The sequence below is a fragment of the Staurois parvus genome, unplaced genomic scaffold (genome assembly GCF_062004578.1).
Source record: "Staurois parvus isolate SC_StPar_1 unplaced genomic scaffold, SC_StPar_1.0 ptg000530l, whole genome shotgun sequence".
NCBI classification, from domain to species: domain Eukaryota; kingdom Metazoa; phylum Chordata; class Amphibia; order Anura; family Ranidae; genus Staurois; species Staurois parvus.
This window is the reverse complement of record NW_028318326.1, coordinates 11102600-11129938: the sequence shown is the minus strand read 5'-3', so window position 1 is coordinate 11129938 and position 27339 is coordinate 11102600. Positions and strand designations below refer to the sequence as shown.

At 42.2% G+C, this 27339-nt stretch overlaps 1 protein-coding gene across 6 annotated transcripts in view; it reads left to right on the top strand.

Moving 5' to 3' along the window:
* DYNC1I2 (dynein cytoplasmic 1 intermediate chain 2) overlaps positions 1–23734 on the top strand; it is a 155803-nt gene extending 132069 nt beyond the window's left edge. For all 6 annotated transcript variants that reach the window (XM_089690513.1, XM_089690517.1, XM_089690515.1 and 3 more), the window contains 7 exons: positions 1380–1526; positions 3847–3960; positions 4116–4249; positions 6337–6481; positions 19308–19448; positions 20503–20628; positions 23085–23734. In XM_089690513.1, the coding sequence (XP_089546639.1) occupies positions 1380–1526; positions 3847–3960; positions 4116–4249; positions 6337–6481; positions 19308–19448; positions 20503–20628; positions 23085–23198 (921 nt within the window). In that variant the 3' untranslated portion in view covers positions 23199–23734. The remainder of the gene's footprint in view (positions 1–1379; positions 1527–3846; positions 3961–4115; positions 4250–6336; positions 6482–19307; positions 19449–20502; positions 20629–23084) is intronic.
* Positions 23735–27339: the final 3605 nt, after the last annotated feature.

The following is a 27339-nucleotide window of genomic DNA, read 5'->3' as shown; positions in this document are numbered from 1 at the left end:
TTCGGTATATCTGATTTAACTGAGGCCTTAGCAGCTTCTAACTGATTCTGAGTCACAGTTTACTGATGTTACTCATGTTAAAGAGTAAGTCCACTTTTGTTTATTAAAACAAACAATCTCTGGGTGACAAATGTTCATTTCAAAGTTTTAACAAACTAAACTATGTCATAGGTTCCTACCTGTTTCTGCTCTGAAGAAAAAGCTGTTTGTAGTTTAGATACTGATTCTCAACGGGAGAGACTTTTTCATTATTAAGCAGCTGATGCACTTGTGTTGCAATGAGGAAAGTTGCTGTATCAGAACTCCTTTTAAAGCTATTAATCCTTTGAGAGCATGTCCTCAAAAATAAAATTTTTGTTGCAGAGGATGCCTAAAATCTGACTCGTAACTTAGCGCAGACTTTAGGAAAATCAGTGAGCCAACGACATTAGCAGGAAATTTCTGGAGAAGTTCTGTACACCAACTGTGTACAGAACACCTCCAAGTTGCCATATTGCATTGAATTTTACAAAAAATTACAGTGGCTGCAGAATGAAACAGGAATTTTGAATAACATTCAATTACAATATGGCTTGTATAGCAATGGTACATGCTATATTACCTTTTTTTTCCATATAAGTGTGGTTACCCTTTAAAGCTGTGGTACACCACTCTGAGACTAGGTGATCAGACCATTGCTTCTATCAATTCTCTTTCTAACCTTGGGTCATATTCGGTCCTTAAGATGGCAAAATCTTTCCTTATGTGCCTGCTTTTCCAGTTGTATCTGTAAGTAGATTGGAAGCACCATTGATAGGTTGTTTTCTCCCCCTTCCTGCTTGTTTGCTTTAAATCCATTTGGTCAGGATTTTCTTGAAAAGTAGATCCAGCTGTGTTTTGCCTCAACAAGGCATCTCATGTTGCTGTGGAAGATGCGCCTGCTTTTAAGAACCCAACTGACAAGTCATGGAAAGGTGTTCCAAAAATCTGTTCTTGCCCCTTGCACCCAATTCTGGCTGTGCATATTCATTGTCAGACCAAGTCTGACTGGTTAAGAGGGTAGGTCATGCCCTTCTTAGTTCCCTCTCTTTTGATTAGAGCTTTACATTTCAAAATATGCAATACCCACATTCATCTCGCAAGAACAGCCTGGAAATTGATCTAAACAATTCATGTCTATTTATAGGAGGAAGTCCAGCCAATAAGACCATATTTTCTGAAAGCTTTCCTCTCCGCCTTTGAGGATGGTCTTCCATGAGTCTAATGTTTTGATATAATAAAGTACACTTTGACAGTGTTGACCAAATGACTAAATAGATTCTTTCTTGATATTCTGTTATGGTGAAGGATGTTTAAATATCCTTATTTGATGTATCAGTGTTGTTTTTTTTATGTTTTAGTCTGCTGTAATGTCTGCAGCTTTTGCAAAGTTTCACCCCAACCTGGTAGTTGGTGGGACGTATTCCGGCCAGATCGTGTTATGGGACAACAGAAGTAACAAGAGGACACCAGTCCAGAGGACTCCACTTTCAGCTGCTGCTCACACTGTAAGTTTATGTTAATCACCAGTGCCATGCGTACACCAGTGTTGTCAGGCTAGCGTTGTGCTGGCATCTGTTACTGTAAAAATACTACACATAAGTGCACCTTAAAGGTGAACTTCAAGTTCAGTTCACTAATCAATAAGCTATACAAATATCAGCTTATGCATGCATAGATTTTATGTTTGGGTGAACCATTTGTTAGAAAAGTTAATGTTGTGTTCTGAATTTTAGCTTTGCTTTACTCCAAAGGCTTGCTTGTGATGCAATAATTGGGTCTGGGACCAAGCTAACATCTGAGACTTTGTGATCTAAGCAAAAATCAGACCTACATACAATTATTATGGATATTTTGTATATCAGCCACAACTGGAAGAACTAGAATTATGAACTCAGAAAAGAGACATCTGTATCCAGGCCCAGACTGGCTACAGAGAATACTGGTTATCTGCTCGGTGGGCCAGGACTGGCTCCAGGCCGCATATCCTTGGGGCCCTCAAAGCAGTTGCTAAGCTGATTCTTGAGCCCGCACCGCTCATCAGGCCTCTCTGGGGCCAGCAACCCCCCAACCATTTAGTTCAGCTTCCGGGCCGCATGTCCTTGGGGCTCATAAAGCAGCTGCTGCAGCTGGACTGCTTCTTGAACCCGCTCCACTCACCAGGCCTCTCCACAGGCAGCTGTTCAGCCTTTGGAGCCAGGGGCCAGAAACGACAGGTGAGCTGACCATGAAAGTGGAGGAGACCCCATGGCCTGATGTCAGGCATAGGTGTCACTGCTGCCGCCTGCCACAGACACCATGAGCCAAGGAGAAAAAGTGAGTGCAAACTGCTATTAGAAAAAAAGACCATGTGTGAATTTAACTCTTTGGTGTGCTGATATACTGCCTTCACTTTACCTTGTTATTCTCTGCTCAGTATATGCAGTAACCTCTAGCAACCAGACAGTGAGTGGTAGTGATGTGCAGTAACCTCTTGCAACTAATCAGTGAGCGGTAATGATGTGCGTTAACCTCTTGGAACCAATCAGTGAGCGGTAATGATGTGCGTTAACCTCTTGGAACCAATCAGTGAGTGGTAATGATGTGCGTTAACCTTTAGCAACCGATTAGTGAGCAGTAATGATGTGCAGTAACCTCTAGCAACCAATCAGTGAGCGGTAATGATATGCAGTATCCTCTAGGAAACAATCAGTGAGCGGTGATGATGTGCAGCAACCAGTCAGTGAGCGGTAATGCTATGCTGTGATGTCCTGTGATTTTGAATATAAAAAGTATATGCCTAAAAATAAATATATATACATAATTCCAAAAGATAAATTACAGTGACTGAAGCAGACTAAATATAACTAAAAGACATAGAAAAAATGGTAGTTGTCATTATTTGTAATTGTATTGCCCTGTATCACTGTAGTGATGTCTTGTGCTAAATGCTGCCTAAAGCCGGCCATACATGGATCAAAATTTGGTGGTTCAGCAGAGACCGCCCGAATATTGATCCATGTATGGGCAGGCTAGTTGTACACAAGTCAATCTATGCACAACCAGCCTATCTTATTTTTCCCAGATGATCAGTGCGACTGGCTATAGCTGGCAACACTGATCATTGTGTTCTATCAGTGGGGAAGGCTCCTCGCTGTCGGAATACAATTCCACAGCGAGGCGTTTTCTTTAGTTCAGCCCGCTGGTTTGACATTAAAAAGCATAATGTACAGGCTGCACGATCTCTTTTGCATCTACCAACAACTATGTAGTGCAAGGGCCTGTCTGATACAAATTGATTGAATCGTTGCGGTATGTTCTTATTACATAGTTTTTGTAAATCTAAAGTTCATTGTACAAAGATTTTATATTCAGATTGCAACATGTAGGGCAAGTTCTACCCTGACTTCAGACATAATGGTCTTGCTAATTCCGATGTTGCATGCCATGTGTAGGATATTGTGGCCACTAATGGAACAACACCTAGGGTATGGTTATAAAACCGTGAATGTGCAAGTGAATCTTTCTGGTGCATGTTTTAAGGGACAGTGATTGGTTTACCTGCATTGAATTTTTGTTGTGTATCACAATTACTGCCCTGTTAATGTGCTCCTAGCTTGTATGTTTTAAATTAAATAAATGGGATAAAAACATGGTCTCATGCTGCATTTGCACATCATTTAATTTCAAACATTCTCTTTAAAAAGCAATTTGAGGGAGAATTGACCAAAAATTAGATTTTTTGCAAGTTTTCAATACCATTGAAGAGATCTAGTGTGCAGTGTTCACATTTATTATTCTGTGAATGAGATGAACATCTAGAGCTTTTAAATCTGTTGTTTATTTCAGCACCCAGTCTACTGTGTAAATGTGGTTGGCACACAGAACGCCCACAACCTGATTAGTATATCTACAGACGGAAAGATCTGTTCCTGGAGCTTGGATATGTTGTCTCAACCACAGGTAGCTGAACAACTTCAATGTTGATCATTTTACTTTGCTGTAAAAAAGCTTCCTGAACCTGTCTTTGTATTAAATGTGCTTTTCTGAATGAAGCTATTTACTGCTCATAATGGTAATACAGCTCCTCTAAATGCATGCCTGTCCCTCCTTTCCAGGACAGCATGGAGTTGGTTCACAAGCAATCTAAGGCAGTTGCTGTCACCTGTATGTCCTTCCCTGTGGGAGATGTCAATAACTTTGTAGTGGGAAGTGAAGAAGGTTCCGTGTACACAGCATGTCGCCATGGAAGGTAGGATCAAATCTTAATAGAGCACACGTGACAGAGGTCTCTCTGATGGCACTTAGACACATCAGCATGAACTCCAGGGATTAATGTCTAAGGATATTGACACATTTAGGAAGGACAAAAAGCAGCCAAATGACCTGCTCTCCACATAGCATCTTTTTTTTGTGCTCTAGTTCATTCTCTTTTTACCTTTTTATCACCTGAACTGTTAAAAATTTAAAGGGAGACTGCATTCTCTTTTTATCACCTGAACTGTTAAAAATTTAAAGGGAGACTGCGGGCTCTGCTAAGTAACCAACATTTGCAACAACCTAGATACAAGTTGGCTAATAAATTCTCAACTTTCTGTTTGCTTTTTCTCGCGATCTTAAATATGCAGGTAAGAGGCTGTACGTTTTCGCCCACATATTCTCTTCCTATCAATATTTAGAATAACACATGCCCTTGCTATAAGGTGGTGATACAGAACTTAAGCTGGTCATAGATCGAATCTCGGCTGGTGCAGCAGGAATCAGATGAGATTTGAACCATGTAATGGCAGGCTGAATGTACCCCAACTGATTGATCGATCAACTTGAGAACAACCAGCCTGTTGGATTTCACATGCGATTATTGCTAGCGGCTATTATAGTTGCTAGCAGTAATCGTGTTCTCCCGGCGGGTTAAGATCACCTCCTGCCCAGAGAACACAGTGGCTCTGCAGGAGGGATTCCCCCATCAACACTGACTGTGTTGATGAGGGAATCAAGTGAATTTCTATCCTGCCACCCAGAGAAGAGGGGGGATTTCAAATCCCTGAACTGCTGCCCTGGCTGCATGGGCACTGACAACTTAGTACTCATGGAGGAAAGTACTGCGGGGACCAGTGGGGTGAGGAAAGGTACTTTGTTAGTTCTCCTGTTAATTTTTTTCTTTAACCACTAGCCTACAGGGCACTTATACCCCCTTCCTGCTCAGGCCAGTTTTCAGCTTTCAGCGCTCTCGCACTTTGAATGACAATTGGGCGGTCATGCAACACTGTACCCATATGACATTTTTATAATTTTTTTGAGACAGAGTTTCTTTTGGTGGTATTTAATCACCTCTGGGTTTTTTAATTTTTGTTAAACCAAAAGCACCAAGGCGGCACTGACGGGCACTGTTAGGCGGCACTGACGGGCACTGTTAGGCGGCACTGACGGGCACTGTTAGGCGGCACTGGCGGGCACTGTTAGGCGGCACTGATAGGTGGCACTGAAAGGCAGCACTGATAGGTGGCACTGATTGACATTGATAGGTGGCACTGACAGGTGACACTGAAAGGCAGCTAAGATGGGCACTGATATGTGGCATTTTTGTGCACTTGTAGGCACTGATATGTGGCATTGATGTGGCACTGATGGGCACTGGCAGGTGGTATTGATGGGCACTGACTGGTGGCACTTCTGGGGCCACACTGATCATCGGGGCACATTAATCATCCGTATTCTGATGATCAGTGTACATGTCCCCTCCGAGGAATGCTGATTACCAGCTCACCTCTCCTCTCGAGCTGTCAGTGTGACAGCTCGTGAGGAGAGAAATGCAGATAACCAGCATTTCCCTGTTTACATATGATCAGCTGAGATTGGACGTAGCTGATCAGATGATCGAGCCGACATCTTTGGCTCTTTCCGTCGATCGGTGGTCCGCTGTGTCCGAGAGACACAACTCGCCACCGATCGCCGAGCTGCACACGTACGGTTAGAGTGTGAGGACGTCATATGACGTCCTCCCAGAACGAGAGAACCGCCTTGCACCCTTCATTACCTTTTATGGCGGGCGGGAGGCGGTTAAAGGTGAGCTAACACTTTAAATACAAATTTAGCCACAAACATACCAGCAGAAAGACTTGAAGCACCTTAATGGCCAGGCAGGGCTTCTAAGGCATTGTGTTAGTCCTGCTTGAATTTAAATGTATGAGTAACTGTCTGTTTTGGTAATGATATATAATATACACACACAACACCCAGTACAAAGAGGATACCCAGCACGCAATATATATTGCTAACAAATGTATTTACTGTAAAATAGGCCTGTCTTGACTCCAATTTGTTTTATCATTTTTATAGTAAAGCCGGAATAAGTGAAATGTTTGAAGGCCACCAAGGACCAATTACAGGCATCCATTGCCACTCTGCTGTGGGAGCCGTGGACTTTTCCCACTTGTTTGTCACATCTTCTTTTGATTGGACCGTGAAGCTATGGACAACAAAGGTAAATAAGACAATACTTGCTGCAACAATGGAAGACGCATTTAAATTAAATTTTAAGGGGTACCTGTAGATTTTATATGATTATTGCCCAACTCTGCCGAGTTTTTCTTAATCTGATGACGACTGCTCAGTCCATGGGCATTTTTAGACCTCCACAGACACTTGACTTGATAGGCTTGAGGAGGAGGAGAATCCTAATCACTGTCCTTTGTCCTGGCACTGCTCACGTTTTCAAAATATTAGTGCTCGCTGTGGGTGATCTCTACACTGGTGAACCACAGGGTACAAATGGCCAGTGAAATCATAAGACCTGGCTGTAATTGCTAATAACAGCCAATTATGAACAGTGCAGCTTACGTCTTCCTTAGAAAAGAAGTGTTGTTTGCAGGGTGGTCCAAAGATTGTTCCCATCCACATAAAACCGGAACAGAAAAAACATGTAGAAAGAAAATGATACAAATCGTCTGAGGACATTGTATGTAAGGTATGTGTCTGAATGCACTGTATGAACACATGGGGTCATTGTTTTAAGGTGTAAAGGTGAAATTTCAGTTTAATGGACTGTATGATTTGTATATTGCTAATAAATAGGTGTTAATGCTTTTCAACAAAATATATTTTTATATCGGACATCGCCATCAACAGATCTTAATTATGATTTCTGTCACCAGTATGTTTAACGTGCTTGCTCTATCACGATCTCCAGCTTCCCACACTTTTCTCATACGCTGAAATAAACAACTCTCACACTTTCCTAATTGGCTTGAGTGCTCAAGGAATACTCCTGAATTCCTCTTACTACCGGTTTTCCTTTGCCATTACGTTTTCTGTTACTAGTTGCAAGATTCTCTTAAAGCCAAACTCCAGGCAAATAAGAAATGACTGTATCCCTTGCAGGGGTGCTGTGTCCACACTGCAAGGGTTAATTGCTCATTAATGTCTGGGGAAACAATAAAAGGAAATATACTAAAGCTACATATATGTTATATAATCCTATTGTACAATTTTGCTCTAGATTTACAAAAAAAACATATAGTATGAGGTCAAACGTAAACAGTGTTTTCAATTTGTATCCAATCAGGCAGGCCCTTGCCCTACATAGTTGAGATTAAATCTGAAGGAAATGGTAAATTATTATTATTATACAGTATTTATATAGCACCAACAGTTTGTTCACGCTGTACATTATAAAGGGAGACAGTACACGAGACAGTACAGTAACAATACGATTCAATACACAAGGGGTTCGAGGGCCCTGCTCCTTGGAGCTTACAATCTAGGAGGGAGGGGATAGTGCTACAGGAGGAAATAGCTGTGGGGGATGGAGTGGTAGGAAGAGTGGAGGAGTTCAGTAATTAGCTGAGGGCGGGGTAGGCTTCCCTGAAGAGATAGGTTTTCAGAGTGCGCCTAAAGGTTATAAGAGTAGGTGACAGTCTGATGGATTGGGGTAGGGAGTTCCAGAGAATGGGGGAAGCCCTTGAGAAGTCTTGGAGATGGGCATGGGAGGAGACCAGGGAACTAGAGAGTAGGAGGTCTTGTGAGGTGCGGAGAGTACGTTTTGGGTGGTATTTGGAGACAAGATCAGTAATGTAGTTTGGGGCAGTATTCTGATCAGCTTTATAAGTCAATGTTAGCATCTTGAATTTTATCCGTTGGGCAATCGGAAGCCAGTGGAGGGATTGGCAGAGAGGGGTGGCGGATACGGTGCGGTTAGTAAGGTGGATGAGTCTGGCCACAGCATTCAAGATAGACTGAAGCGGGGATAGCCTGCGGTGGGGTAAGCCGATGAGGAGGGAGTTACAGTAGTCGAGGCGTGATATAATGAGGGAGTGAATGAGTTGCTTAGTGGTTTCCTGGGTTAGAAACGGACGTATTTTGGAGATGTTACGGAGGCGAAGTCTGCATGAGTTTGTCAGCGAATGGACTTGGGGCTGGAAGGACAGATTGGAGTCTTGGATGAAACCTAGTACTCTGGCTTGAGGGGAGGGACTGACGGTGGTGGTGTTGGTCTTGATGGAGAAATCGGGGGGGGGGGCGCGGGCTGGGGGGAAAAGTAGGAGCTCAGTTTTGAACAGATTTAGTTTGAGGAAGTGGAGTGACATCCAGTCCGATATGTTGCTCAGTAGGCTTGTGATACAAGCAGAGACTGAAGGGGTGAGGTGAGGGGTAGAGAGATAGATTTGCGTGTCGTCGGCATAGAGATGGTAGTGGAAGCCGTGAGAGTGTATAAATTGACCAAGGGAGGAGGTGTAGATGGAGAAGAGAAGGGGCCCAAGGACAGAACTTTGAGGGACCCCAACAGAGAGGGGGAGTGGAGAGGAGGTGGCATCGTTATAGGTAACACTGAAGGAGCGCTGTGATAGATAGGATAGAGAGCCAGGAGAGAGCAGAGTCTCTGAGGCCGAGAGTGTAGTTGTTTGCGGAGGAGGGGGTGGTCAACCGTGTCGAAAGCCGCAGAGAGGTCGAGGAGTAGGAACACTGAATAGTGGCCATTAGCTTTGGCGGTTAGCAGGTCGTCTGTGAGTTTGAGTAGGGCGGTTTCGGTGGAGTGTAGGGGGCGGAAGCCAGATTGTAGGGGATCAAGGAGGTTGTTGTTGGTGAGGTGGGAACTCAGGCGACTATAGACTAAGCGCTCTAGGAGTTTGGATGTAAATGGCAGCAGGGAGATGGGTCTAAGGTTGTTCAGGTCGGTGGGATCCAGGAAGGGTTTTTTTTAAGTATGGGAGTGATGTGTGCGTGTTTTAGAGGGGAGGGGAATGTGCCAATAGAGAGGGAAATATTAAAGATGTGTGTGAGGGAGCATAGGATGGAGGAAGAGGGTTGATCGTAGGCGTTGAGGGAACAAGGTCAAGGGGGCAGGTGGTGAGGCGGGCTTCAGAGAAGACCTTAGTGACTTCTATGGGAAAATTGTGTAATATATGGCCAGCTTTACTCAATCTTTTGCTCCTCCCTGCAACTAGATTGGTCCCCACAGCTTCTGCACTTCCATGCTCCAGAGTAGGGTCAATAGCATGAGGGTGCTAAGGAACATGAGGGTGCTAAGGAACAGTCCGATTCCAGATCATGGGGAGCAGAGGATCAGGTAAGACAGTTTCTCCTCTCTTCTGGACGCCAGGAGCTACTAACTGTTGCAGTGCAGGTACAGCCCAACTGCTTTGGATCAATTTTTTCTGCCCAGAGGTGGACTTTAAGGCAAGATAATATATTTGTAGGCTATTAATTCAAAAGATTTTATATGCCCCTGTAATATTGCCCATATGCAGCTTTCTAAGGTTAGTATTCAGATGGCCTGTGATTGTTGTTCTGTGATGTCGCCTTTGAAGAGTAACCTTTGCCTCTGAGGGCTAAAATCATTGACTGAAAATAAATGAGTTCCTCTAGTACAGCATATATTAGACATCCTGAAGGAGACATCATCCACTTGTGGTGTCAGCCAGCTGCTTGAAAGACTAATATATTACCCAATTGGTCATTGGGAACAGCGCTACATCTCTGTTGTACATTTAGATTCTATCATCCCATGTACCACAGTGTCCCTTCATGTCTTTATATGGTGCCTCGTAACAAGTTTTCATGCAATAATTCTTCTTCCCTGTAAGGCAACATGTTTTCTGTATTGACTCAAACCTGTATATGTTCATGGATCATCCTACTTCTGTTTCTTTTTATGTTTTTGAAAACGATAAAAAGTTTGAACAAGGAAAGACTCTACTACTACTAGCAGCCATTTTGATTTGGCAAGACTGAAAACCATCAACTCTATTAGGTCCTGAATACTGGTTGTCTGTAACATCACTATCCCCTAGTGAATTGATTGGTGACTCCTTATAAATATTGTTTACATGTGAGTTTACAGTGCATTTCTATTCACTTTTCAGCCATTTTTCTTCAATGATGGAGAGATTTGCATTGACTGCAGCTTTCACACACTATCTTTATATACATAACAATGCATTCCTAATTGCACTCCAACACACATACACCCTGTTCCAAATTATTATGCAAATTCTATTTAAGTGTCACAAAGATTAAATATTTTGTTTTTCAGTTTAAGTCATGGATGGCATTGTGTCTCAGGGCTCTTTTGATCACTGAAAACAATCTCAGACACCTGTGATAATTAGATTGGCAGGTGAGCCCAATTTAAGGAAAAACTACTAAAGGAGGGTGTCCCACATTATTAAGTAGAGCACCATTTTCAAGCAATATGGGGAAGAAAATGATCTCTCTGCTGCCGAAAAGAGTGAAATAGTTCAATGCCTTGGACGAGGTATGAAAACATTTGATATTTCACGAAAACTTAAACGTGATCATCACACTATTAAGAGATTTGTGGCAGATTCAGAGCACAGACGGGTTCGTGCAGATAAAGGCATATTGAGGAAGATTTCTGCCAGATCCATGCATCGGATCAAGAGAGCAGCTGCTAAAATAACATTACATAGCAGCAAACAGATATTTGAAGCTGCTGGTGCCTCTGGAGTCCCACGGACATCAAGGTGTAGAGTCCTCCAGAGTCTTGCAACTGTGCATAAACCTTCTATTCGGCCACCACTAACCAATGCTCACAAGCAGAAACGGCTGCATTGGGCAGAAAAATACATGAAGACTAATTTTCAAACAGTCGTGTTCACTGATGAGTGCCGTGCAACCCTGGATGGTCCAGATGGATGGAGTAGTGGATGGTTGGTGGACGGCCACCCTGTTCCAACAAGGCTGCGACGTCAGCAAGGTAGTGGTGGTCATGTTTTGGGCCGGAATCATGGGAACAGATCTGGTCGGCCCCTTTAGGGTCCCCGAAGGTGTAAAGATGACCTCTGCAAAGTATGTGGAGTTTATGACTGACCACTTTCTTCCCTGGAACAGAAGGAAGAACTATGCTTTCCGTAATAAAATCATCTTCATGCGAGACAATGCACCATCTCATGCTGCAAAGAATACCTCTGCATCATTGGCTGCTATGGGGATAAAAGGAGAGAGAGTCATGGTGTGGCCTCCATCCTCCCCTGACCTCAATCCTATTGAGAAGCTTTGAGCATCCTCAAGCAAAAGATCTATGAGGGTGGGAGACAGTTTACATCCAAACAGCAGCGCTGGGAGGCTATTCTGACATCTTGCAAACAAATTCAAGCAGAAACTGTCCAAAAACTCACAAGTTCAATGGATGCAAGACTTGTGAAGCTGCTATCAAATAAGGGGTCCTATGTTAAAATGTAACGTGACCTGTTAAAATGTTTAAAAAGTTAAAATGTTGTTAAAAGTTTGAAATAGCTTTTGATTTCCATAAATATGCTGCAAACACAACAAATGACAATTTTCAGTTCATTACAACCTATAATGTGTTTTGAAACTTACTGTGCGTAATACTTTGGAACAGTGCATTGTAAGTTTTTTATGTTTAAAAAAAAAATCCTGTTATCATTAGGAGGTTTGTTCAATAAAATTTGAATTGTGCTCTTTATAGTTGATAACATGAGAATTATGCTGATTGTTATTTGCATCAACTATTTAGGTACATGAGAAAAATATAACTTGCATATAATTTGGAACAGGGTGTATATACAGTGATCTACAACATACTACAAAGTGTAGATGTAAATGATGTGTGTGTTGCAGTGTACTGCATTTATTAAAATAGTGCAGGACCTGTTTTTTTTTTTCCTCCATTGTGTTATGTTGACAGCTCATTCAAAATCAATAATCTGTCTAACACAACACTCCTAAGTGCATAAAACCATATGGTTTGGTGTGAATGAGCCCTTACTGTTTGCTTTAGGCTACAATTCACTACCATAGTGTGCATATAGTTAGTTTTCTTTGGCTTATGACCATGACCTCTTTTACTGGACTTCAGCTTCTGAATTGGCCATTGAGTCTCACCCTTAGAAATGCTAGCATGCAAGTTTTTGGCAGTAATAGATTGTAAACCAAATAAAGTTGATACCAATCAATTGCCGTAATCTGTTATCCCAGCCGACTGGCTACAATGTTTGCAGGTGCTTTTTGGGTTGAATACTGGCTTGGCAGACACATTGAGGACTACATCAAAATGGCACCTGTCTCCTCTTAGTAAAAAATGGTTTCAGTTTGGTCTCCTACCCATGGGAGAATGCCCTCCTAATATTTTTTCTCCCAATGGGGGCTTAATGGTAGAGGTGCATGGATAGGCGCCATTTTCTTGTACTCAGTTGTGTTGTACTCAAATGTAAGAGTTGATTTTTGACACTTAACCTCAACATAACACCTAGCCCTAATCCTGTGCTTAAGTCCTAAATTTATACCATAACCCAACACTTGACAGCTGTAAATACTATATTACCCAGGCATAAATACTATATCATAGCTGTACTAGAGTTGAAAATACTATGATGACAAAAATGTCAGGATTAAAAGCTTTGGCACCTGTTTGCAATGCACTAACTGATCAGTGCAAAGTGAATGTAAACTCGATCTCTCTAGAATTTCAGAAAAGATTTAACATGTTAATGGAAATTTAGAAATTGTTTTTAATATTTCTAACAGATTCCTCCACGCATGATGACTGTGTGGATGGACAAATCTGCCGGACTTTTGTATTCTAACGAATATGTGAAATAAAGCATCACACAACTGCTAAAAAGTCCAGATACAACTTTAGTCTAGTAAAGGGCAATCCAAAGTTAACCATTGCGTTTCAGGGATCCAAAAAACAACCACTTCATCGGGGCTTGAGATTGAAAGCAATGTATATTGACTAGACACTAATTGCACCTTTTAAAGGCTAGGTTCACCTTTGTATAGGATCCTACAAAGCCTTACACCCCTAATCAGTGGATCACTGGTGCAATGTCAGGCTCCTGCACGAAAGCACTGATTTCTGCACTTCTAGTCCATTGACTACTACAAGTCTGTCTGACACAGTAGCAGTTGGGACTTGTAGTTCATTCTTGCACAGATCTATGGATAGACGTGGAGTCCCTCACAGTTGCACCAAATTTTAAATATGAGAGCAGCTGCAGGGGAAAGGAACCCCTGCCCATTGTCATGGTTGGGGTTAAGTAGAGGCACTTGCACCATGTTACATCTTACACCCTAAGGCTCGATGCACGCCATGTTTTTTTTTTGTTTTTTTTTGGGGGGGGGGGGGTTTCAAGCTCAAATAACTGCTGGAAATGGCGTGTTTTAGGAGTGTTAGTGTTTTATTAGCGTTTTTACAGTACATGTAGAAAAAAAACTGTTAAGAGCATTTTAGTAGCGTTTGGCAGCATTTAGGAGTATTTAGGGTTTTTTACCTCCTGGAAAAACGCTCCAAAAAGCTTGACAAAAATTATTTTGTTCTGCACCTAGACACTGAAGCTCAAAAAACACTAATAGCCTAAAGTAGTGTGCATAAACACATAGGATAAGACTATTTCGCTTCTAGGAGCTTAAAAAATGCTAGTGTGCATGGAACCTAAATACTCGTGTAACATGTTGCAAAAGGTGATCGTAGGCTTTTATTGGTATTTCTTCTGGTGCGATTACCTGCACAGGCCTTGTCTGTGGCCACCCCCTGTCTACAGGCAAACCAGCTGCTAAGAGGCTGCAGGCAATTAACCGTGCTGATATGCAATAAAAAGTAAAGGATGAACAAAAAAGTAAAAACAGCATTTTATGTAAAAACATGAGAAAGTTTAATGCACAGTGCATCATCAAACTAAATGCTATTCATTTAGGGTGTAAATCTACTTTGTTTGCTAAGCTTTGCTCTAAAAACAAACAAAAGTGGATTTGTGGCTTACAGCCAGAAATCAGTTTCCAGTTATTATTTCTCCTGTTCTAAAATGAAAGCTCAAACTTGATTGCCTGCTGGGGATGACACCTCCATTTTCCGTACCTTGAGTCTTCATACGTCTGACCCCCTTCCATTTACTGTAGCTGTTCCAGCACATAGAAATGGCCTTTGCTGAACAGCTAGTAACACTAGGGGCTGCTGTTCACACTTCTATAGATAACGCACATAATGTTGGTGGTCTTTACTGAGTAATTCAATTTTCAGAAATAGAACAATATTTCATCCCCAGACACAGTACCTGTAGAATGTGTGTATTTGAAGTGTTGTTAGATTTAAATCATTATTATTGGTAACAGAGTAGAGTTTTATTACATTTGATGTGTTTTATCTCCTGTGTATCCTTCACATAGAAGGTCACGGCTGAAATCTCTCCAATATTTTACTTCTTGTTTTTCTGTAAAGTACCATTGAAAATTACTTTTTTTTTTTTTTTGCTGAAAGATGACATTCAAAAATGTTTAGTGTGTGCATAAAAGATATTTATCTGGCATCATTATATAAAAAAAAAAAAGTGCGTTTTAGACAAAATAATACATCAAGCAGCCTCCATGATGTTCACCTGTCAGTCACGGCTGCGATTCTTTGAATAAATTGTATGTAAGTGTAGCACTATCACTACTTTGTGAGGGAGGTAATTAGGCAGAAAAACGGGGAAGGTAGCAATCTTCAAATGTAAGTATTAGCGCTGCTTTAGATAGTAAAATAAACCCGCATACTATATACACATTGCTCACTTACCTCTATTTCTATACTTGACTCCTGACAAACCTGTAATCATCACTCCGCAAAATATTCCACAGATTTACTATAAAACCAAAGCAAAACAGCTTTTTTGGTGGTTCTCGTAGTGTTTTCAAGGCATTTCTTAAAGAAGAGGTTTTTCGTTTTTAAAGCTAAACGTTCATCAAGTCTCAAAACCTAAGAAAAATAGAATCCAGATTATTCCTTTGAATAAAATCTGAAGACCGGCTCCAGCTGACTGGAGGTCATTCAGTAAGCTGTAATTGCAGGAGTTTGCCTTTAATCTGGGTTGTATGAAGTCCCATGTTTAGGGTCTGTCGATAGGCTGATGTTTTTCACTTGCATTTGACTTCATTTGAAATGCTATTGAGATCAGTTGCAGTTCATTGACAGGTGCCTTTGAAGTACAGTTGACCTCCTTACAAAGATTTTATTGGGTTGTTTTGCATTGACATAGAAAGCAGTAAAGAAATGACAGTAAAGTACAGTCTAAAGCTGGCCATACGCTGATAGAATTTCATTCAAAAGTTTTTTGGGTTTTTTTTAAGAACACTTGTTCGATTTACTAATTATTATTGGGGTCAAATCAACGTACGTTTTCGACCGCAATGATGCGAAAGTTGAAGGAGCAGGATGGAAATGTTTTCTAGACAAATTTTGAATAATATATGTGGTTTTCCTTTAGGAAAGCTCGTCCATTCCAAGTGTCCTGAGAATTTTCATATACCGTATATACTCGAGTATAAGCCGACCCGAATATAAGCCGAGGTACCTAATTTTACCACAAAAAACTGGGAAAAACTATTGACTCGAGTATAAGCCCCATCATTAGTATCAGTGGGAGGAATAGTGCCCCATCATTGGTGTCAGTGGGAGGAATAGTGCCCCATCATTGGTGTCAGTGGGAGGAATAGTGCCCCATCATTGGTATCAGTGGGAGGAATAGTGCCCCATCATTGGTGTCAGTGGGAGGAATAGTGCCCCATCATTGGTATCACTGGGAGGAATAGTGCCCCATCGTTGGTGTCAGTGGGAGGAATAATGCCCCATCATTAGTATCAGTGGGAGGAATAGTGCCCCATCGTTGGTGTCAGTGGGAGGAATAATGCCCCATCATTAGTATCAGTGACACCAATGATGCGGCACTATTCCTCCCACTGACACCAATGACACTTGCTGACCCCTGTTGCAGTATGGTGCTGCTGCAGCCAGCATATGTGGTTGCAGCAGCACCTCTGCACTGCACACTTACCGGCTTTTCCCTCACTCGATTTTCGCGGGTCCACTCGGCTCCGCCTCCTCGCCCGTGATTGGCCGCCTGTGTACCTTTCCTGAGCTACAGTTCTGGCGGCCAATCACCGGTGAGGAGGCGGAGCCGAGCGGCAGGAGGGAGGGAGTGGCCGGAGTGACGGAAGGAGCAGCGCTTCCTGGATGGATCATCGTGGGAGCCAGGTAAGAGACAGCAGCCCTCTGCCCACTCCTGTACGCGCCCCCCTCAATGGAGCCTCGCGCCCCCCCTGCAGACGTTGACTCGAGTATAAGCCGAGGGGGCCGTTTTTCAGCACAAAAAATGTGCTGAAAAACTCGGCTTATACTCGAGTATATACGGTAAATGTTCATAAGAATGTTTGTTTGCAAATAATCCAGTGTATGGCCAGCTTAAAGTGATTGTAAAGGCAATTACAAAAAAAAAAATAAACATGTCATACTTCCCTACTCTGTGCAGTTGTTTTGCACAGGGCAGCCCTGATCCTCCTCTTCTTGGGTCCCCACCGGTGCTCCTGGCCCCTCTTTCCTGCCAAGTGCCCCTAGAGCAAGCCACTTGCTATGTGGGCACCAGAGCAGGCTCTCTCCTGAGCCACTGCTCTATGTGACCATACACACAGCCGTGGCTTGACTCTGCCACCTTCTCTCTCCTAATTTGTTCACTGGCTGTGATTGACAGTAGCGGGAGCCAATGGCTCTCGCTGCTGTCTCAGCCAGCGAGGAGAGAGAGAGACCCAAGGCTCACATGGACATCGCTGAATCGAGAGGGGCTCAGTTAAGTATTAGGGGGAGTTGGGGATGGAGGGGGTGCTGCACACAGAAATTTTTTTTACCTTCATGCATTCTTCAGCCTTTACAAACACTTTAAATTTGTACAGTGGAAACCACGGTACATAACCCATAAGACAATGACATATCAAAATGACAGCCTGGAATCTTCAGATCATGAGGCAATTCCTAAAATGGGTCTTAAACAGTGTGCATGTGATGCTTAAAGTAGAATTCGACCCTCTGCATTTTACAGATTAACACACTGAGCACAACAAAATAAACAATCCCCACTAAACTACTTGTTAAAATTCTTTACTTAGCAACTGCATTTTATATCTTTCAATGATGCTGGCTCCTGATCTCTCAGTGCTGCTTCCCTGAACTTCCTTTCTTCACAGGAAATCATTAACAGTGCAGTCTTCAGCCAGTTTGTTAGCTTGGAGGAGAGAGGAGCAGGAGTGCCTTGCCATCCTAGGCTATAGGGCTGTGTGTTTTTATTGAGGTGCACTGTTTAGGGAGACACAGTTCCCAGCATGCAAGGGTAGCTCCACAGGATGCTGCAAGAGAAAGGAGCCACCCTGAAGAAAGACATCTGCTGCTATGGTCATGGCACCAGCTTTAACTGGAACATAGGCAAGGATTAAAATATTGAGAAGTTTCATAGTCAGTAAGTGATTAAATTAGCGTTCAAAGGTTTTGTCAGATTTCAAGGTACACAGAAGCCACCAGCACAAGGGATTCATGTTTATCAATGTAGATACCCTCCTTGATACTGATTTAAGGAAAAAAAATCACTAAACTTCATCTTTAAGATGATGTATTTATGGCCCTACAAATGGAAGTTATCAGTGACACACAAGTCAGATATTTGTAGATTGCTCATCTCTGTAGGCCAAAAACGCTATGTAGATTCCATAGGGTAGACAGAGAACCATGGAAGAAGAAAGTGGAGAAGTTGAGAGAATCAGAAGAAGAGAAACCAAGAACTTAAAAAGTAGGGAGGGACAAGGGGTAACCACTAGGGTGGGGTGCCACACAGTTCACCTCCTCCTAAGCTACATCCACCTGGTTTGAGCTGCTTTTGCTTAATGATTGACTAGCATGCAAAAACATAAATTCTGGCACAAACAAAATCTCATCAACAGAGGCTGAGGCCTGAGATGCCTTCACTTCGGAAAGGTGCGTTTGGCCTGCATTTGACCTTCTCAGAAATGGCATACACTTGCTTCAAGCTGCTTTTGCATTTTCTTTGAATTGTATGGGGATAGAAATAGTTCTGATGTGAGCAAAAGCCTGCAGGCTTAAGAGCCACTCTGGCTGGCTTGCCTTAAGACCTGTGTTGATGGGTCTTTATTCCCCTTGTGTAATGCTGGTAATTTTCCTTAGGAAAAGAGGAAATTATATAGTGCAAGTACGATGTCCCTTTATAGCTGCAACAGTAGTAGTGATTGCTGTCTTATAATATGTGTATCATAAGCTTTGCATATGGGGGACAACAGTAATAGGAGAGAGTACACAGCACTGATTATTTGTTTTTCTTTGAACTTTGCTATTTGCATACAGATATATGGAAAATAAAGCAATTTGTAAATCCAGACAATTGCAATTCGTGATCTGTACAGGTTATATTAATCTGTATGTGTACAGTATTTTCAAGCAAGTCAGGAAAACATAAATAGTGAGGCTGATGAGTAATATTTGTAGACTTCTCAGAGCAGGAATTCTCATGCAGTTTTACTACTTTGCTTAACAGTGGTGGTTCTACATGTAAAGGTTTTCTTGCAAATTCCAGAAGTCAGATGATGGGACGCTTAGGTTGGCCATAGATGGATTGGTTTTTAATTCGGCCAGTGATCTGAATGGAAAAAAAAAGCTGATTCCTCCATCCACACAATTGAGGTGGACAAAGGCAACCTCCCATCTGTGACCTTGTGTTCTGACTCCTGAGGAGGACTCTCTGCTGTCAGAATACACTGATCCTATTGGCTGCAGCCGCTGAGAAAAATTCTCAAACAAGCCCGTTCAACAGAATCCCTGCTGAACCGTCCGAATTTCGATCCATCTGTGGCCAGCTTTATACTGGTAACGTTTGGTTTCTCATATTTACCTTTTAGGAGTTTGCAGGTTCTGGAATTGGACTGACATACTAGTGAATCCTCCTTTTGTCTGCTTTGTGTTTATTATCATTTTGATTTTACTTCCAGCACATTGAGTATCTGTGTATTTTATTTTCTAGAATAATAAACCTTTGTATTCGTTTGAAGACAATTCAGACTACGTGTATGACGTCATGTGGTCTCCCACTCATCCAGCATTGTTTGCTTGTGTGGACGGTGTAGGAAGACTGGACCTATGGAACCTCAACAATGATACAGAGGTGAGCGATAGATTTACAGGCGCTTGGCCAGCATCCCACGGGTATGATCATTTGAGGCTTTGTCTTTTTTTTACTTGTAAAATGAAAAAACAGTGGTGATCCATTTCTCTTGTGAAGACCATTACATAATTCGGGCAAAAAGACACAAACCTGTGAAGATAATTTTCAGAAATACTTGGTGGACTGTATAGATCGAATTTTTCATGTGTAATTCTTTTCTTTACTTTGGTGTTTACAGTATATAGTAAGCGCAGAGCCCCTATGGCACCTCTGTTTGGACCTAAATTAACCGTGTTCCTCTTTCATGATCAGTCATAGCATGGACTTAGTACTTATGTTTGTTTTTGCTTTTTAAAAAAGTTGGGAAGCCTGGTAAACAATGAATGCCATGAATATATTACACCTCAAAAGGTATCCCCTATGCTGGTGTTAAAAAGGGAGCTGTACGGTGGAAGCTGTACCTAGAATAGGCAAGCATGAGACAAAGGACTAGTCACCAGTGTTGTATTCTTTATGGTCTCCTTGCAGCTGATCTTTACCACATTAATGATTTATCATGCCTCTTTCTGCATTGTTTGGAGGTGGCTATATTGGTAATGAAATAGGGTTTGCATCTTCATGTCATTGATCCCCCTCCTGAAGACTGGTGATGGACTATTCAAGAAGCAGCAGGAGAAGTGGAAGAAGCACAGATCAGCTGAGTGGATGGAGCAGAAAGATTCTCGCACTGTAGGTCTTTGTGCACAGCTTCCGTTCCAGCAAGGAGAACAATGAGCAGTACAGTAGTGACATCACCAAATGTTACATCAAATCCCGAGAGATTAGTAGTCAAGAGGCAGGAATGCCTTACATAATCGATCACTGATATGCAGTTTAAGACACAGGATGTGCACTGCTATTTTCCACTAGCAATTCCAGGCAAAATTTTCAGGGTACTGCGAAGGCTCAAATAACATTTATATGTCAACTTTATATGGGTGTGTATCAAACAGCCAAAGGGAAGCTTTTAGTCTAGTCATGTTTTTCAATGCTGACTGACTTTTCTTTTAAACAGGTACCAACAGCCAGCATCACTGTGGAAGGGAACCCAGCCCTTAATCGGGTCAGATGGACTCACTCCGGGAGGGAGATTGCTGTTGGAGACTCTGAAGGGCAAATCTTTATATATGATGTTGGAGAGGTGCGTTGGTCACTTTTTTTTTTTCTTTTTTTAAATAATTTTTAGTTGGTCATCATTGCTCCCATCTTCATATCACAAATAATAAGCAATGCCAGAAAGTGCACCACCAAAAATGACTTTTAGTATGGTCGGTTTGAAGTCTGGCATAGTTTGAAGGAAGACTTGCATTTTTCCAAGTGTAAAAGTACTTCTAAAGTTACACTTTTTCTGTGGAAAGCAGCCACTTCCAGCTGTCATTTTTTTAGTGCAGGAATTAGAAGGGCAGTTTTGGCACCTGTAGTGAACAAGTAAGAGGGGTATAATATACTAATCAAGAAGGGATGTAGGTGAATGTTTGCAGTGTGTTTTGTTGGTTTTGTATACTTTTGAAATGTTTAACCACAGACAAGCAGTTTTGTGCTCTGGTCCTAAACAACCAGTAGTATACAGTGGGGCAAAAAAGTATTTAGTCAGCCACCAATTGTGCAAGTTCTCCCACTTAAAAAGATTATTATTATTATTATTACTACGAGTTTATATAGCGCCAAAGGGTTTGCTCAGCGCTGAACAAAAAAGATGAGAGAGGCCTGTAATTGGCATCATAGGTAGACCTCAACTATGAGAGACAAAATGAGAAAAAAAATCCAGACAATCACATTGGCTGATTTGGAAAGAATTTATTTGCAAATTATGGTGGAAAATAAGTATTTGGTCAATATCAAAAGATCATCTCAATACTTTGTTATATATCTTTTGTTGGCAATGACAGAGGTCAAACGTTTCCTGTAAGTCTTCACAAGGTTGGCACACACTGTTGCTGGTATGTTGGCCCATTCCTCCATGCAGATCTCCTCTAGAGCAGTGATGTTTTGGGGGTGTCGCTGGGCAACACGGACTTTCAACTCCCTCCAAAGATTTTCTATGGGGTTGAGATCTGGAGACTGGCTAGGCCACTCCAGGACCTTGAAATGCTTCTTACAAAGTCACTACTTCGTTGCCCAGGCGGTATGTTTGGGATCATTGTCATGTTGGAAGAGCCAGCCACGTTTCATCTTCAATGCCCTTGCTGATGGAAGGAGGTTTGCACTCAAAATCTCACGATACATGGCCCCATTCATTCTGTCCTGTACATGGATCAGTCGTCCTGGTCCCTTTGCGGAGAAACAGCCCCAAAGCATGATGTTGCCACCCCCATGCTTCACAGTAGGTATGGTATCCTTGGATGCAACTCAGCATTCTCTCTCCTCCAAACACGACGAGTTGTGTTTCTACCAAACAGTTCTATTTTGGTTTCATCTGACCATATGACATTCTCCCAATCCTCTTCTGGATCATCTAAATGCTCTCTAGCAAATTTCAGACGGGCCTGCACATGTACTGGCTTAAGCAGGGGGACACGTCTGGCACTGCAGGATCTGAGTCCCTGCGTTACTGATGATAGCCTTTGTTACGTTGGTCCCAGCTCTCTGCAGGTCATTCACTAGGTCCCCCCGTGTGGTCCTGGGATTTTTGCTCACCGTTCTTGTGATCATTGTGACCCCACGGGGTAAGATCTTGCGTGGAGCCCCAGATCGAGGGCGATTATCAGTGGTCTTGTATGTCTTCCATTTTCTAATTATTGCTCCCACAGTTGATTTGTTCACACCAAGCTGCTTGCCTATTGCAGATTCAGTCTTCCCAGCCTGGTGCAGGTCTACAATTTTGTTTCTGGTGTCCTTCGACAGCTCTTTGATCTTCACCATAGTGGAGTTTGGAGTGTGACTGTTTGAGGTTGTGGACAGGTGTCTTTTATACTGATAACAAGTTCAAACAGGTGCCATTGATACAGGTAATGAGTGCAGGACAGAGGAGCCTCTTATAGAAGAAGGTACAGGTCTGTGAGAGCCAGAAATCTTGCTTGTTTATAGGTGACCAAATACTTATTTTCCACCATCATTTTCAAATAAATTATTTCCAAATCAGCCAATGTGATTGTCTGGATTTTTTTTCTCATTTTGTCTCTCATAGTTGAGGTCTACCTATGATGCCAATTACAGGCCTCTCTCAGCTTTTTAAGTGGGAGAACTTGCACAATTGGTGGCTGACTAAATACTTTTTTGCCCCACTGTACCATCACATTAATGCTTTCTTTGAGTTGAAGAGAACCTGTCCTTACCAACAGAGTGTATAAGATAAAATGATTGTATCTCCAACTGAGATTGAGCCCTGCCCCCCTGCCTGTACTAAGCTCCACCCCCTGTAGTTTAGCTGTCAAATGCCAGGGGCAAGGAGTCAATCCAATGTGGAGAGAAGTGGAGGTTCTGTGTACAGCCTTATCCACTCAAGGCACAAAAGAACTGCTTTGAAGGCAAGCACCTGTAACATACAGCAACCAATCATATTCTAATTTATTACAATTTGAGAACACAGAATGATTGCTCTGGATTATTGCATAAATCGTTCGTGCTCAGGAGTTACTGATATTTTTTCCATTACAGCAAATTGCTGTTCCGCGGAATGATGAATGGACCCGCTTTGCCAGGACACTCGCTGAAATCAATGCCAACAGGGCCGATGCTGAAGAAGAAGCTGCCAACCGCATTCCTGGTTAAACTCCTTGCAAGTTTTGATAATGGAGCTCAACACTGACCTAACAATCCCTCCAGAGCACTAGCATGTGTCCATTGAAACGATAATGTCAGAAGAGTTATTTGGCTGGGATCTGTGGACTACAATGTTTTATAAACTTCATTGCAACCCAATGCAGCGTCCCTTTTTATTTATCTGTACGTACACACCCCTGACCTGCAATATCTAACAAGAGTACAGCTTTATTTACACTATTTGAAAAGCTGCTCAGTCATTTTCCACTTTTTAAAAACCAAATAACTTGCAAATATAAATCCTATTTTTTTCAGCGGAACTGGTTTCTCCTCTGCATCCCTAGGGCTGTGTGTGTTGAAGTGATTGCTGTAGTCCCAGCACACAAAATAACTGCATGCCATAGGACACTTCCTGTAGTTTTCATGTTAAAACCATTACTTAGTCTGCCATTTTATTAAACAAAAATGTTTCTAACTTGATATTTCCAATTATTGTATTGTTCTGTGTCAATATATAGTAAAATTCAATAGATTATTGTAATAAATTTGACTGGGAGTTTCTTCTGTATAGACATAATGGGGTTGATTTACTAAAGCTGAAGAGTGAAAAATCTGGTGCAGCTCTGCAGAAAACCCAATCGGCTCCCAGGTTGCTGAAGTTAGAAGCTGATTGGCTACCCCAAGATTGGTGTAATCAGATGCTTTACTAATTTTAAAACGGCGCTGTTTATATCCTGCGAAACGGAAATTATGAATTGCTCGTAGCTTCCAATCTCTTAGACCATAGAGATGATGGGGCAGGAAAGCCCAACAAAACCTTGGAAGGTGACAGGAGGGGTAGGGGAGTCCCTTCCTGCTTGTAGAAGAGATCCAGCGGATAATTAGTGGCTAGGATTGCTTTTACATGAAAGCCGACCGCCAGCTGAAAAGAAACGATACTAGGATGATGCCTGTAGCTGCAAGCATCATTCCGGTATAACCACTTAAAGTCCACCAACGTACCAGTACATTGCTGGTGCATTTTGGGCATATATGTAACAGCAGAGCAGAGAACATGGGCATATGTTGAATCGGGTCAGTGGACCAATATGACCGCAATTCATTCTTTTTTGTAATGCCCATGTTGAGGGTTAGGCCCAAAAAAGTTTTAAATTCAGAAACTGATAGGTTTCCATGTAAATTGTCTGGCAAGAGCTGAATTTGGGTGGGCGGCCATGTTTTGGTATGCGTATAAATTGCTTTGGCCCACAATCAATTGGTCAATTGGTACAAATCTTCCATGAAAAACAGCGGAGGGGCAAAACGCTAGTGCTGGCAGCGAACAGGGCTGATCCTGCTAACATTGCGTTTTTGGGGACACTATATAATGTTGCTAGTGGCAGTAATACAAAGATTAATGAAAAATTATGTATACTGAGATTGTACTAATGGCACTGGCTGGGTGCCAGGGATATCAAAGGGTTAATAGGATCAATCAAAGCGTTATATATGGTAATCTAATGTGTGCATGCAAAATGTAGTGCTTTTACTCAAAGCCCTGTTCGTTATTCTCTCCCTGGACGGCATAGGGGGCAGCGGGCACACCCGGAAATAGAGATGTAAGATTACGTTGCTTTGCGCAGAGCCACCGCTCGCCTATACATTGTTGGTGGGCGGTGGCAAAAAAAATATCTTTAATTATTTTTTATTTAATAAAAATAAATAAATACTTTCATTAGAGTTCTGCAGTGTTACCATAGTAACATTGTACTACACTAGGGGGGTGATCAGGGATTACACTTTGCATTGCAAGAGCAATGAAGATCATTGCTCTGCAATGCAAAGCTTGCTATGAACTGTCATGAATCTGTTAAGTTCACGACAGTTCAGTATAATAGTGATCTGTGATTGGCTCCAGCTGGTCACATAGCACAGGGAGTGTGATTGGCCCCATGTGTCATGTACCAATGTGTCATGGACCAATCACAGCTCTTCAAGAACAGAAACAAAGCTTTTATGAATCAGATTGATTCATAAAAACGTTGTTGTCGTGATTATGTGATTGCATAGTGATCACATGATCACCGGGTTTTGCTTACCGGGATTCTCATTCTGCTATGTCCGGTGGACACAGCAGACGTGGAGGGGTACGGTTGCATGCCCCCCTGTGTTGGCAAAAGACCAGCGCCATTATTTTTCTGTTTATTTTTACATTGAAGCTGTGTTCAGTATTTACATATTCTTAACAAGCAGAAAGTGGGTCTTAACTGACCTCTGTAGCTGCAGGCACTGTGGAGAAATTCATCCTCAAATTTCAAATCCGAAGTGCCAAAAGTAAATCTTTCTCTTAGCAGCTCTGCTCCCCCATTCACAGAGCATTCGAAATTAGAAGGCTGGAAGGCTGCCAAGAGGGATCTTAAAGTGTTACTAAACCCAGGACCCTGCATTCACTATATCTTGTCTCCCACAGTACACACAAAATGGAAGTGTAATTATTTTAGTAAATATAAACTGCTAAATACCTTTTCTCATCAGCGGTTAGAGCAGTCTTGTGACTTCTTTCAGTGTCCAGCAGAGCACTGGTTAAAGCCTGTAGGAGTAGTTTTCATTCTGTTGTAGGAGGCTGCAGGACCCCGGACCTCTGTCTTGGCACTGTTGATTGGCCCTGTGCTGATCACATGCACTCTCCCAAGAAACAAAAAACCTCTCTAGCAATAGACACCAAACTGAGCATATGCACAGTGACTCCACACTGTCTTATCAGGAGATACGAGGGGAACACTGGAAGAAGGGGAAGATTAGAGAAGACAGGATCAAAGAGCCTTTTTACACTGTGCAGAAGATTAACCCCCTAGGTTCCACAGTGAGTATAACAAGCATGCTTTACTGCATATACAGACTGATTTTACTATAGTGGATTTAGTAACACTTTTAAGAGCTTCACCTGTAAGCTTTGAAGATTAATTGGTTCATAGTGTCTGCAACTACAGAGATCAGTGTCATTTTTAAGCTTATTTAGGGCATGTAGAGAATATATGAATACTTGAGTGTCCATAGCCTGACCACAGATTCATTTGAAGTTCCTTTATATTAGTGTGTTCGTTTTTATTTTATAAGTATTAGTAATATGGTGATTGTAAGGACAACAGACCGGCCACAAATAAGCAGGCATCTCGCCATCAGGTGATAAGACCTCTGCCAGTCCTCTATTACATCACCAGAGTACTAGGACCCAACTGGAACTGGAGGTGGACAATAGGTCGATGTGACGGCACATGCTGAGTGGTTCATTTTACAAAGAAGACGAACGATCAGTATCTGCTTCCACAAAGATTTGACAACACTTACTAGCGCACTGTTGCGAATGCGTTAGCTCTTTACTTTCTAATCTCTATCAGCTGCTGAGACATTTTTGGTATTTACCTGTCTTAAATGAGCCTGTGCTTTGCTCTTGTGGGGAAACCGGTTCACATTAATGCTGGCCCCCAGCAGCTGCCTCTACTTGCTGTCCCAAAACTCCAGTTACCCAATGAGGTGTAAACAAGCAATCCCTGTGTGAGCTCCAGGTTGGAGCTTAGACAGAGATAAGGGCTCTCTCCCTGTTCCCGTGTAACTTTATTAGGTGTCTACGCAGCCAAGCAACAATGCTGTTACGTGGAAGCTTGGGGAGGAGGCAACACTATCCCCTATACCCCTGAGTACAGGGCATGTCACTTCACTTCCCTAGATGGAGCAGCTGGAAGGGCTAGCATTCATGTGAACCTGTATGCATGGGCAAAGTACATGTTGACTCTGAAGGATACCTGTACTGAGAATATGCTGTCTGCAATTGCTGAACTCTTCTACTGAAGATCCCAATTGCCTGGCTAAATGTCTTAGAATCCTTTTAAGTGGTTGTAAATGTCAGACCTGAAATATGAACAAAGCATGTCCCTCTATTGTGTATAGTCAATCCAGAGCACTAAAGTGTCATTTCTATCAGCTGCCTCCTTCCTCTGCTATGAGCATGAATCGCTTCGGATGACTTTTCCTGACATTAAAGAAATAAAGGTGACGAGGGAGGGACCTCCAGCAGATCAATAGCCTTAGCTCTATTCCTGTGTGCCTTTTTGAACGGGGTGTGTCCCTTCTGTCCAATCAGCCCTCAGAGCTCTCGTCGGTGTAGCTTAAA